At 42.7% G+C, this 11,418-nt stretch overlaps 2 protein-coding genes across 2 annotated transcripts; both read right to left on the bottom strand.

Annotated features, from left to right (window-relative positions):
- Positions 1-464: 464 nt before the first annotated feature.
- On the bottom strand, positions 465-3,955 carry LOC119491623. The gene has a single exon (XM_037775769.1). It carries the CDS (start codon positions 3,953-3,955, stop codon positions 815-817), a length of 3,141 nt encoding a protein of 1,046 aa, XP_037631697.1. The 3' UTR covers positions 465-814.
- A 2,768-nt stretch (positions 3,956-6,723) lies between these two features.
- On the bottom strand, positions 6,724-11,047 carry slc19a3b (solute carrier family 19 member 3b). Its single transcript, XM_037776056.1, has 8 exons — positions 10,511-11,047; positions 10,127-10,306; positions 9,680-9,845; positions 9,205-9,520; positions 8,811-8,962; positions 7,543-7,735; positions 7,218-7,359; positions 6,724-6,962 (listed from the first exon to the last, which is right to left on the bottom strand). The coding sequence occupies exons 1-8, from the start codon at positions 10,658-10,660 to the stop codon at positions 6,834-6,836; spliced, it is 1,428 nt and encodes a 475-aa protein (XP_037631984.1). The 5' UTR covers positions 10,661-11,047; the 3' UTR covers positions 6,724-6,833.
- Positions 11,048-11,418: the final 371 nt, after the last annotated feature.

Below are 11,418 nucleotides of genomic sequence, written 5' to 3'. Positions count from 1 at the left end.
AAACAAAGATAGACTATCTTTGTTTCATAAATACATACATTCCTTGCAAGTCATTATCCAATTTCAACCGGTTTTCTGATAGCTAGGCGTCTACCAGTCTGCTAGTGAGATTAGACCCAGTTACTTCATACGTAACACTAGATTTTCTACTTACGCAGAGACATATCTTAAAATACATCCTGAGATATTTCCAACATTTCCTCTTTTGAACTTATTAAAGTTCACCCTTGGCACACTGAAATATCAAAGAACGGTACAATCCTTGTATTATCTGTTCCTGTAACATAATTAAAATGAAATCACACCATCCCTTCTGCGGAACCCTCGGTTTCTTGATACAGAAACTCCATGTTGAGGAACCCTGGCCCTCCCCACGTTCCCTAAACTATAGTTGTTATATGACGGAGAACAAGGAGCACGAAAAGTACTACAACCTTTATATTGTAAAGCAGTAAAAAATAAAAAATAATGGAATATATGTCCACCTGAAGAGTTACCTATTCATTCTTGTAAGCCGTATTTTAACTGTAAAATCAGCAAGACCTTGAAACCTTCTTACCCTGTTGTATCTCTTTCAACTCATTTACATGCAATTTTATTTTACTGGAAATGCAAAAAGTCAACCAGTTACTCAATGTTTTTGACCGTGATGTTGTTATCTCACGTGTCTGTCAGTTGGTCTTCTCTGGTGTCCCTGCAGAGAAGCTTGCATCTACCCCAGGTGCTGTTCCGATGACTGGTGTCCCTGCAGTGAAGCTTGCATCTACCCCAGGTGCTGTTCCGATGACTGGTGTCCCTGCAGTGAAGCTTGCATCTACCCCAGGTGCTGTTCCGATGACTGGTGTCCCTGCAGAGCGATTTCCGGCGGTGTTGGCTCCCCTGTATCGATGCCGCCGGAGATGAGATCGCCTCCTGGTGGTGGACCGTTGGTGGAACAGCACTGTGTCAAGTGCCACCAGACGCAGCCTTTCCCTTTCAGTTGAACCGCTGTGGAGGTCCTTGCTGTCACCTGATGTGGTCCCGTCCAACGTGGTTCCGACCACTTCCTCTTTAACACCTTCAACCAGAGGTGTTCAGGGGGACCCGCCTTGAGTTCTGACCTCTGAGGTGGAGCAGGATAAGGAGCACCTGGACAGGAGAAAGCTGAAACAATAGCATTAACCGACTGATAATAGGGGCGGTACCCAACAGCGGGAAGCACACAGAAAGGATGCAAAGGACCGGGAAAGGGTCTGCCACAGGTAAGCTCAAACGGAGTCAGCCCTGTTGACGAGTTAACGGAAGAGCGAATTGATAATAGAACAACAGGGAGTGCATCAGGCCAGGACATTCCTGTGGTCTTACAGACTTTTAACAACTTCCCTTTAATGGTTCTATTAGCCCTCTCGACCTTTCCCTGCGATTCCGGGTGGTACACCGAGCCATATTTGTGTTCCAGACCCAAAACAGTCTCTACTTCTCCCAAATGTTTGTTTTTAAAATGAGAGCCATTATCAGTCCGAATGAGTTTTGGGAAACCGTGTTTAGGAATGTAGTCATTCACCAGACATTTTATGACCGCTTTTGCATCCTCTTTTCCAGTCGGATAGGCTTCTATCCACCTGGAGAAGGCATCCACTATGACTAACAAAAATCGTTTCCCTCCCACCCGGACACCCATATCCGTGAAATCCATGACCATCTGTTCCCCAGGTCCCTGGGGTTTAGGGTATTTGCCCACCGGTGGTTTGTCTGTAGGTCTGATGTTACACGCTTGACATATTTCACACCTTTGGACATAGTCCACAACAGTCTTCCTTTTCTGCGGGAACCACCACGCATCAAGGGCAAACATCATAATGGCCACACCAGCATGGCATAGCCCATGGGTTTGTTTCAACATAGTTGGAATCCAACTGTTTGGCATAACTGTTTTACCATCCTTTGTCCAAAGTTCTGACACACAGTTAGTGGCACCTGCATCTTCCCAGGCTTTTCTTTCATGCCCAGGAGCGTCCTCCTGAGCCTTTTTCACATCATCTAAAAAGGTACCCAGTTCATCAAACGAATTAAACTGTAACATCATCATACTATTAACAACATAGCCTGCAGCTCCCTTAGCTGCTTCATCGGCGGCATTATTCCCAATGCTTTCCGGGTCACTCCCTTCTGAGTGCCCTTTAACCTTAATCACAGCCACCTTCTCCGGAAGGTGGACGGCAGCCAATAAATCCCTCATGAGGCCTTCATGAGCCATGGATTTATTCCCACTCGTTTTGAACCCTGCCTGAACCCAGCCAGACATGTCCCTGTGTATAGCATTACAAACATAGGCAGAATCAGTAAAGATATTCACAGTTTTACCCTCGGCAATACGAAGCGCACACACCACAGCAGTTAGCTCAGCCGCCTGTGCAGATTGTTTACCCTCCAATGGGGACGCACATAGAGTAACTGGTTGATTACCGGGATTGACAAGTGAGATAACAGCATATCCTGCTTTTAGTCCCTCAGTAGGATGCCTAAAGCAACAACCGTCTGTGTAAAGGTCGAGCTGTGGTTCTGGCAGTGGGAGGGCTTCCAGCCCTGGTCTTAGTTTTACAAATGGTTCTGATTTCTCCATACAGGAATGCTTCTCCGCTATTCCTTCTCCCATACCATCTGCCATGTTGCAACCTTCATGTACGAATGACACATTTGGTTTGGAAAGGATCTGTAAGATCTTGGTCTGTCTTAGTGGTGTGAGAGTAAAACACGAAGAGGTGACGTAAGCCACAGTACTATGTGACGTGAGAATGTGCAATGGATGATGCATGACAATGTGTCCGACTTTCTCTACTATTTTAGCTAGGGCTGCTGCATATCTGACACAGGGACTTGCTCTTTGTTCTGGAGTATCCAAAAGGATACTACAATAGTATAGCACCTTTCTTTCTCCTCTTTGTTTCTGATATAGTACACCGTGAGCAGTTGACAGTTGCTCGGATACGTCTAAATGGAAAGGCTGCGTATAATCCGGAAGAGCCAAAGCTGCTGCCGCCGCCATTTCCTGTTTAAGCCGTATGAACCCCTCCTCCCCTTCTTGTGACCATTCTAACTCAGCAGTAAGGTTTCTCATTCCCGCCATAGTGACCATTTGTCGCAACAACTGTGTGTCCCCCGCGTAATTAGGAATATATTGTCTGGAATAGCCAGTTAGTCCTAAAAATGACAACATTTCCTTCACTGTTTGTGGTTTTGGATGATGCAAAATCGACTCTCTGTGTGCAGGTGACATAGCAGTGCCTTTGGCTGTAATCACTCTTCCCAGGAATGATACCTGCGCTCTGCAACACTGGAGTTTTTCTTTAGAGACCTTATAGCCACAACTATGTAGTCTCAACAATAACGCATGCGTCAAGGACAGACATACCTCGGCCGAGGGTGCTGCCACCAACAAGTCATCAACATACTGTACAATAAAACATCCTTCCGGGAGTTCCAACCCTTTTAGGTGTTGTCTCAATGTTTCATTAAAAATAGAGGGTGAGAGGATAAAACCTTGTGGTAAGACATTATAGGTCAATCTTTGTCCCTCATAGGTAAAAGAAAAAATATCCTGTAAGTGTTCCGCTAGAGGGAGGCAGAAAAAAGCATTAGCCAAATCTATGCACGTGAAAAAAGTGTGAGCCGGAGTCAACATGGAGAGAGCAGAGTGGGGGTTGGGTACTGGTGTAACTGGTGTGGATACAACTTCATTTATGGCTCTTAGATCATGAGCCATTCGGTAAGAACCACTAGGCTTCTTTACCGGGAGTATGGGTGTGTTCCATTGAGAGTAAGATGTTCTTAACACCCCTGCCTGACACAGTCCCTGTATTGTAGGAGAAATACCTTGGGTTGCTGCCAACTCTGCCTCTACCCTCTGTATTTGGTGTTCCCACTCTGTTCGTCTGTCTAGTTCATCTAGTAATTCTTTCGATACTGGTTTACCCATAGGGCCAAGACGTAGCCCCCCTGTGGAGGTCGCTTTACTGCTAACCCCCCCAGCCCATTGTGCAACAGCTGCCTATTTTTGTTTCTCCCCCTCCTCCTCCAATGCCTGTGCTTCCCTTCTCTCCTGTTCCATTTTTTCCCTGTCGTTAGGTGCCCTAGTTGCTGCTCTAATGCCTGGAGGCGTTGATCATTGGTCTCCCTGTCTCTTTTATCTGCTGGAGATTCTTCATAAAACACTTTCCCCCCCCATTAGCGTTACTACAGGCATTTGTATCGGGATAGGTTGTGGAGGGTCGGGTTCATTCGGCGTTCGTGTGGGTTCCTCATATGAAGGAGGGGCTGTAGGTTTTTCTCTTACCACCATCTGGTGTTGAGAAGTGGGGGGAGGATCGGGAAACGGTCCGGGATAACCACCTAAGGAAGGATAGAGCGAGGCCTCGCTCTTCTCCTTTTTTTTAGTCTGTTGTCCCAATTCAGCTACTGCGGCGAGGTAAACGCAATTGGCCTGAGCCAGTAAACTGGCCTGCTGTTCAACATGTTTTTTTTGCTTTTGCTCGTGTAAATATGTTACTATTTTGGACTCTCTTTAGTCCATCAGCCAACTGAGTCTGCTGTTTTAATACGTACTTCTTTATTGCCGGGGTAACAGCTGCGGTGGAATCCTTGGATGGAAACACTTTAGTTTTAACCATTTCATTATACCAGTCATCTAAATCCTTGGCCTTCTCATCTACCTTCCTCGGACTGAAAGTACAGATGACATTTGTCCGCACCTTGGCCCACTGTTGGCCAAAGGTCAGACCTGTTTTATTACAACCACCGAGTTCCTCACATTCTCTATCAAATTCCCCATCCATTTTATCCAGTACTATTTCACACAGGTTTATTCAGTTTATGACAGTAACTAGATTCAGAGTAAATGGGTCGTTATGCCCCCACCACAGATCCCACCAACACAAGCTTCTACTAACGGTCTCCCGTCAGCGGTGCTGGCCCGGTATCTGAGGCAGTTTTAATTTTCCTCTGAATACTAGTTATTAATGTACACTCATACAGGCGCTCCAAGCGCTATTTTTACTAAACTCTAACGTCCCAGACGTTACTAAAAGGGCAACAAACAGTAGTGATATCAGAGTAATTGGGTCGTCATGCCCCCACCACAGATCCCACCAACACAAGCTTCTACTAACGGTCTCCCGTCAGCGGTGCTGGCCCGGTATCTGAGGCAGTTTTAAATTTCCTCTGATGTACACTATCAATACAGTTTATTAGTATTCCAAATACCACAGTACGGATCCCAGATCCTTTTTAACTAAGATCCCAGATCATTAGCGGATCCCAGATCCTTTAGGATCCCAGATCCTTTCAACTATGCAACTTGATGTTTTTAAATAAACAGAGATGTGTCTTACTCAGCAAGAGAGATTAAATTTAGAGCCTATGCCAATATGCAGATTTGATTTAACAGGTTCTGCTTACCTTTTGCCTTGTAGTCAGGGATCCCTTATTCTCTCTCTCACTGAGTCGTCCAGTCTCTGGCTCGCGTCACTCTTTCTGAAGATCACGTCGGGGTCACCAATTGAAGGGAAATCCCCTCAGGGATGTCTCACCTTCTGCGTGTTGGTTTGTCTTCTAAGCAGCTACAAGCTCAAAGATAAATCATACACAAGATATTATGTTAGTTAAAGTCAAACAATTTATTCCGAAGATATACTCATCAATAGTTGCACAGAGTTATTACAACAGATCTGGATTCATCAATGTGTCTCTGACGTCACGCAGCACGGAGGTCAGTTCGCAGAGAATGAATGAATAGTCGTTCTTTACACTTGATATTTATGCACCTTTAGGGTCTGAAGGAGGGACAGGGCGTTCTTAATGGGCAAGACCCAGTACTTTTCCATAGCTTTGTTATGTTACTTTTCTTGTGACCTAGATGACCTCTCACTTCTGCTACTTCTGACTCCATTCTACGTTATCCATTCTGCAAGAACACCCTGTTCCCTACCCCCTTCCTCCCTCTGTCCCAGGCTCGATAAGATATAAAGATGACACTTGTACACACATACCATAAATGCTATTACCCAGTCCTACAATTGAATTACTATTACATATAAAACAGATGTTCTACATACATTATCCCTTTATTAGTATGATCAATTATAATTCTATGTTCTTACACCCTTATGTTATTTACCTCTACTTCTACTTGATTGTATTGGTGTATAGACTCAGACAAAAACAAAGATAGACTATCTTTGTTTCATAAATACATACATTCCTTGCAAGCCATTTATCCAATTTCAACCGGTTTTCTGATAGCTAGGCGTCTACCAGTCTGCTAGTGAGATTAGACCCAGTTACTTCATACGTAACACTAGATTTTCTACTTACGCAGAGACATATCTTAAAATACATCCTGAGATATTTCCAACAGGAGCCAGTTGAAGAGCACACTTTGTTTGATTAAAACCCATTGACTCTGACTCTCTGTGTTCTGATTGTTAAAAAGTCTAAAATCCAGCCCACAAGATTGTTACTTAAGTTAAAATGTTCTAAAAGCCTGTGGGTTAAAATGTTGGGGCATGACACCCATTTTCCTCCAGGTGTTTAAAAAGCAGGTGTGATTGTGGCATCCTCCACTCCTCTGTTAGGCTGATATATGAAACTGCAGCGGATCAAGTGCATGTTTGGTGTTTTTCTTAGTCGGCAACTAAGAGCCACTGTTGTATCTAGGGGCACCATTTTGGAGGCAATAAGAAGCTCAGTTTTACACTCATTACAGTAATACTGTTGAAGTATGATTATTTTATTCCCTATAAAAAAAATGGAACAATAATCTTCTCATTTAGTGTTGTGAAGACTTTGTTGACCTTTGGTCAGAAACGCTCAGAAGATATCACCTCCACAGTGGACTCAGGATTGCGTTGCTTTCTACAGGCGGTGTAGGTCCCTCGAATCAGAAAGAGCACTGAGATGATGGCGTAGTAGCTGCCGTAGATGATGAACTGCAGAGAAAAGCCCTCAGTCATCCTCAACATTATCGTTTTAGTCATGCTATGGATCATCAAACCTGTCTGCATGCAACAGTGAATTATAACCACCAGGTGTCGCCCTCTCCTCACATTTTAGTGTTTGTTATCCAACAGAAATCTTACATTCTTGATTCAGAGTTGTTTTTTCACCCAGAGTTAGTGGGTGTTAAATCCCCTGTGTTCTGCAATTTAATTAAAGCAATAAATTAATACTTTGTAAGCACATACCTGTGTAACTACGTCCAGTCCCAATGCAGCTTCATCAACTACTATGACCGTTACGATGGTCTGCAGTGAAAGGGCCACAAAAGTGTTGATCCCAAAATTCAAGGCGTAGCACTCCATGGATAGGTTGGATGCAATCTGAAATCTAAAATACCAAAGCGCTTATAATTTCTGAATGTCACAGATATTTATAAGCAATACAAAATAGAGCTGAGGAAAGTAATCAACTTTTTTAATAGCCATTTAATAGTTTGGGTCACTTTTCAAGCAAAAGTGAGTGGCAAAAACTCACATTAACACTGTTGGAGATATTCTACAGTGAACTTACGTTGTGATGGTGATGAGAAGCATATAGCAGGACTTGAATATGACATAACCAGCATAGCATGCCCAGATACTGCTGGTGAGCGCCATCAGAAACACAGCACCTGACCCTACGGCTGAGAACAACCCCAATGCCAGCTCTCCCCACACGTCCCAGGACACCTTGATGTGGCCCACGGAGAAGGCCGCTGCAGCACCTGGCCCAGTGGAAGAGAAGGATGAAGTGATTAATCTGTGCATCCTTCCAGTGATTCATTCATTAATCCTATAACAACAACATTTATTTCCTTGAACGATGGCACAAACAGCAATGCGGCTTCTGAAACAAAACCTTATGCACACACATGCCTTTGCTGGCCTCCGCAGCACCTGCCTATTATGATGTACCACTTTCACCCGGCTCTTGGAATCAACTATCAGCAATAATCTGAGAATCCATTACCTCCTAACTCTATCTCCTTAATTGAAGCAATTACTCTTCTTCTTCTCATGCTGAGCCAGGTTGATAGTAAGCCAGCTGGACCACGATGCTGCTATTCCCTTTTTAAAATCAATACACATTTTCCATTTAATCAGGTATCCTGTATAACTAAGACTGGCATGGTTGTTTTCTTTTAATTGCAAGTTTTTATAGGTATATGGGCCATCAGACAAGGCAGCTTTTAATAACATTGTTACATTTTATTTCGCTCCATATAATGTGGTTGTGCTGCAGTCTTCTGCCCTCGCTTGTTAGATTAGTGTCCAAAAGCAACTTTCACTCTCTGATTAAATGTGCTTGTGTACACATTATTCTTAGAAAACTCAAATCTTTAGTTTATGAGTGCTGAATCCTGTTTCCACAATACTGTTTTTGGAGGTTAATGTTTATTTAAAGCTGGTGATATTCTATATTCCCGTTGTCAAATAAAAAAGTATAAGAGGAATAAGCTCTATCAAGCCTCAGCTACACAGACAATACTTGTTAGTAGGATAATTTCATTGTTTATTTTGGTCTTTTCATGGGATTTGTTGACATTAAACAAAATCTATAATATCACCAGATTTATGCTTTAAGAACTGCACTTGATTCTGAATCAGACAGAAGTTGTGATTGTCCTGGGTTTTTGGTTGTCGTTTGTTTCCTGTTTTATTTTGAAAGTCACTCTCCTCTTGTGTCATGCTTGGTTTTACTTCTTGAAATGAGAACCACAATTTTTTTTTTTTTTTTTGTGTCTTTTTCTTTCTGTATGGATTTCTCTCTTGTACACACACATCTACATATAATCTCACCTACAAGGGAGCATGCAGCCTCTACACCTCCATTGTAGATGGATGATGTGGCAGATGGTTCTATATGGTTCCACATTAGCTGGATGTAGTTGAAAACCTGCACATAGCCAGCTGTGGCCAAAGCCCACCACAAGGACCAGTAGATTAAAGTCCTGCATGGTGGTCATATTTAAAACACATTATAATCATGATTGTAATTAGATATCCTACTATCTAAAAAAAGTACTACTATGAATACATTATAGAAATGCACCACATTGAATAATCATATCATTTGTTCATTTGCTGCAATAAAATACATTAAACTATGATACAGGGCAGAATGTGTGCTCAGCAGATCTGTACATAAAGTGTAGTGTGTATTGATTAAAAAAACAAAACAGAAAGACAATGCCTGGAAGAATAGGACTCCCTGAAGCTTTGCCAAAGTAGATGGGCTGCAGAGGCCACATTTTCCCTGCTGCACCAGCCAGCACTGCCATTATGCTCCATCTTCTCTCTCCCTGAGCCAGCTTCATCCTTATCCACCTCTGGTTCCTCAGGCCCGTCTGCTCCCAGAGGCCCCTCCTGCTGGGACTGCAAGCCCACAGCTGCTGCCTGTTTCCCTTTGAAGAACAGGCTCCTCTGGGGCATTGGCAACCAGAAGGAGATGAGAAAAGCCATGCTTACAGTCCCCAGAGTGATGACATTGATGTAGAAGTAATCCAATCCTGTTGATTAGAGTTCATACGTCATCGGCGCATGCTCAAATTGCTCAAGTCTTTTTGAAATGGAAGATATACATTATCTGTCTTGCAGAGTATGCTTCATCATAATGTGGAGAATTTTTTTTTTTTAGTATTGTTTATATTTAGGCTTGAAAACCTTACCTGCCAGAGATACCAGCAGTTGGCCCAGGCTTGCACCAAATGTATACCCAGCCAGCATTGCACTGCGCAGGTAACCAGTGGCTCTTTGGTAATTCTCAACTGGAATCAAGGTGTAAATGTAGGAAAAGTAGGCCACCTCTGTGGAAGTCACTACAGCATAGATGACCTGTTGTGGGGTGGAACAGTTTTAAAGAGATTGCAGCCTATGATTAAGCATATTGTACCAGTAATGTGTAACATAATGCAGTCAATCTTTAGAAGTTCTTCTTGAGTAATATGCTACAATACTGAATTATGTCTGTTTACTTTTTTTTGATAAACTTGTATGTCAGGAAATGCAACACCAAGTGCTGCATCTTTGATTATTCGGAATAAAACTAACGTGTTATGAAGAACATTATTACTACAGTCTTTTCAAACATATTTATAATGTTTTTTTCAGTGGACCTGAAGGAAGACCATAGCGGGCAGAGCCGTGGCAAAGCAGAGCAGGACATAGTTGGTGACCAGGAAGAGCCCCTGTACCACAATGAGGGGCTTGTGCCTCAGGAAGTCACTCAGGAGGAAGACGGGGAAAAGGCAGGCCAGGTATGAGTACGTCCAGATAGGGAACAGGTAGTTGGTCACCTGTAGGGAACAATAATCTTGATCAAGACACAGTTTCTGCCTCTTCATGTCCATGGCATGTATCTCATTGTCAATCAAAACAAAGGAGTGGTTGGTCTCAGATAAGAGCTCCTAATAAGATATTTGATATATGCAGGCTTAGGAGTAACTATGTGTACATGTCTGTACATAGCAGTACAGTATGTATGTGTCTGCGAAGCTTACCACTTCTCCAGAGATGTTCTTGTGTGGTCCAATTAGATATGGTATGAGGAAGGGCTCTGCTGGTCTGCAGTTAGCAAAAAACCCATAGAGTGACAGGACAGCGGTAGGATACGTCCAGCTGGTGGACTTCAGTGTGGTCCAACTGCTCATGCTTTTACCTCAGCAGAATTTCCCAGAGATCGTCTTTTGTTTTTCTTTCCAGGAGCACTTTCCTGAGCACTTTGTTCTATATTTGAAGTCTGACTACCTGGACTATCCCTTGGTTCATTAACTGTTCTTGCAGCTATCAGTATGCATAGTAGCTAGAATATACACACATTGTCTAATCTTTATGATCTGCATGTGCCTTAGTCACAGTTTATGAGCAATAGACTTCAACCTGTTAGGAAACAGAAGAATAGCTGAGAGGTGATGGCAGTAGACTTTCTTTGGGCTTGGCCAACAGTACAATCCTTAAGTCAAACAAGACAGGAGACAATTTAACAGAGAGAAACCTATTATTGGGCAAAGGCAGGCAAAATTGAGCCTGGGAATAAACTGACTCCCCTTCTGCAGAATAAGGGTATTTATTTATAAGAAGTTATTATCAAGTGATTAATCAGTTCTCTAACTGTATAAAAGTAAATTCAAGAGCATTTATATCAGCTCATTCACCATATAAAACCCCAAAACAAGTTAATGAGTTTGTATTCTATGAGTCTCCTGAAGCAGCTGGACTGACATTGGCATGAGAAATATGTAGCAAAATAAAAAATAATTAAAATAAAAATATGTATTCCTCACTTACCTAATATAACCTGCATCACTGACTTACTAGCACAATGTGAAAATAAAGGTGCAGTAATATAACATTGTAGCTTGGGTTATTTGTTTTACTCATATGTATATAACAAACTTGTCATTCAAGT

This window comes from Sebastes umbrosus, chromosome 7 (assembly GCF_015220745.1).
Source record: "Sebastes umbrosus isolate fSebUmb1 chromosome 7, fSebUmb1.pri, whole genome shotgun sequence".
In the NCBI taxonomy this organism is placed as follows: Eukaryota; Metazoa; Chordata; class Actinopteri; order Perciformes; family Sebastidae; genus Sebastes; species Sebastes umbrosus.
Note: the sequence above shows the minus strand (reverse complement) of the source record. Positions and strands in the feature narration are given on the sequence as shown.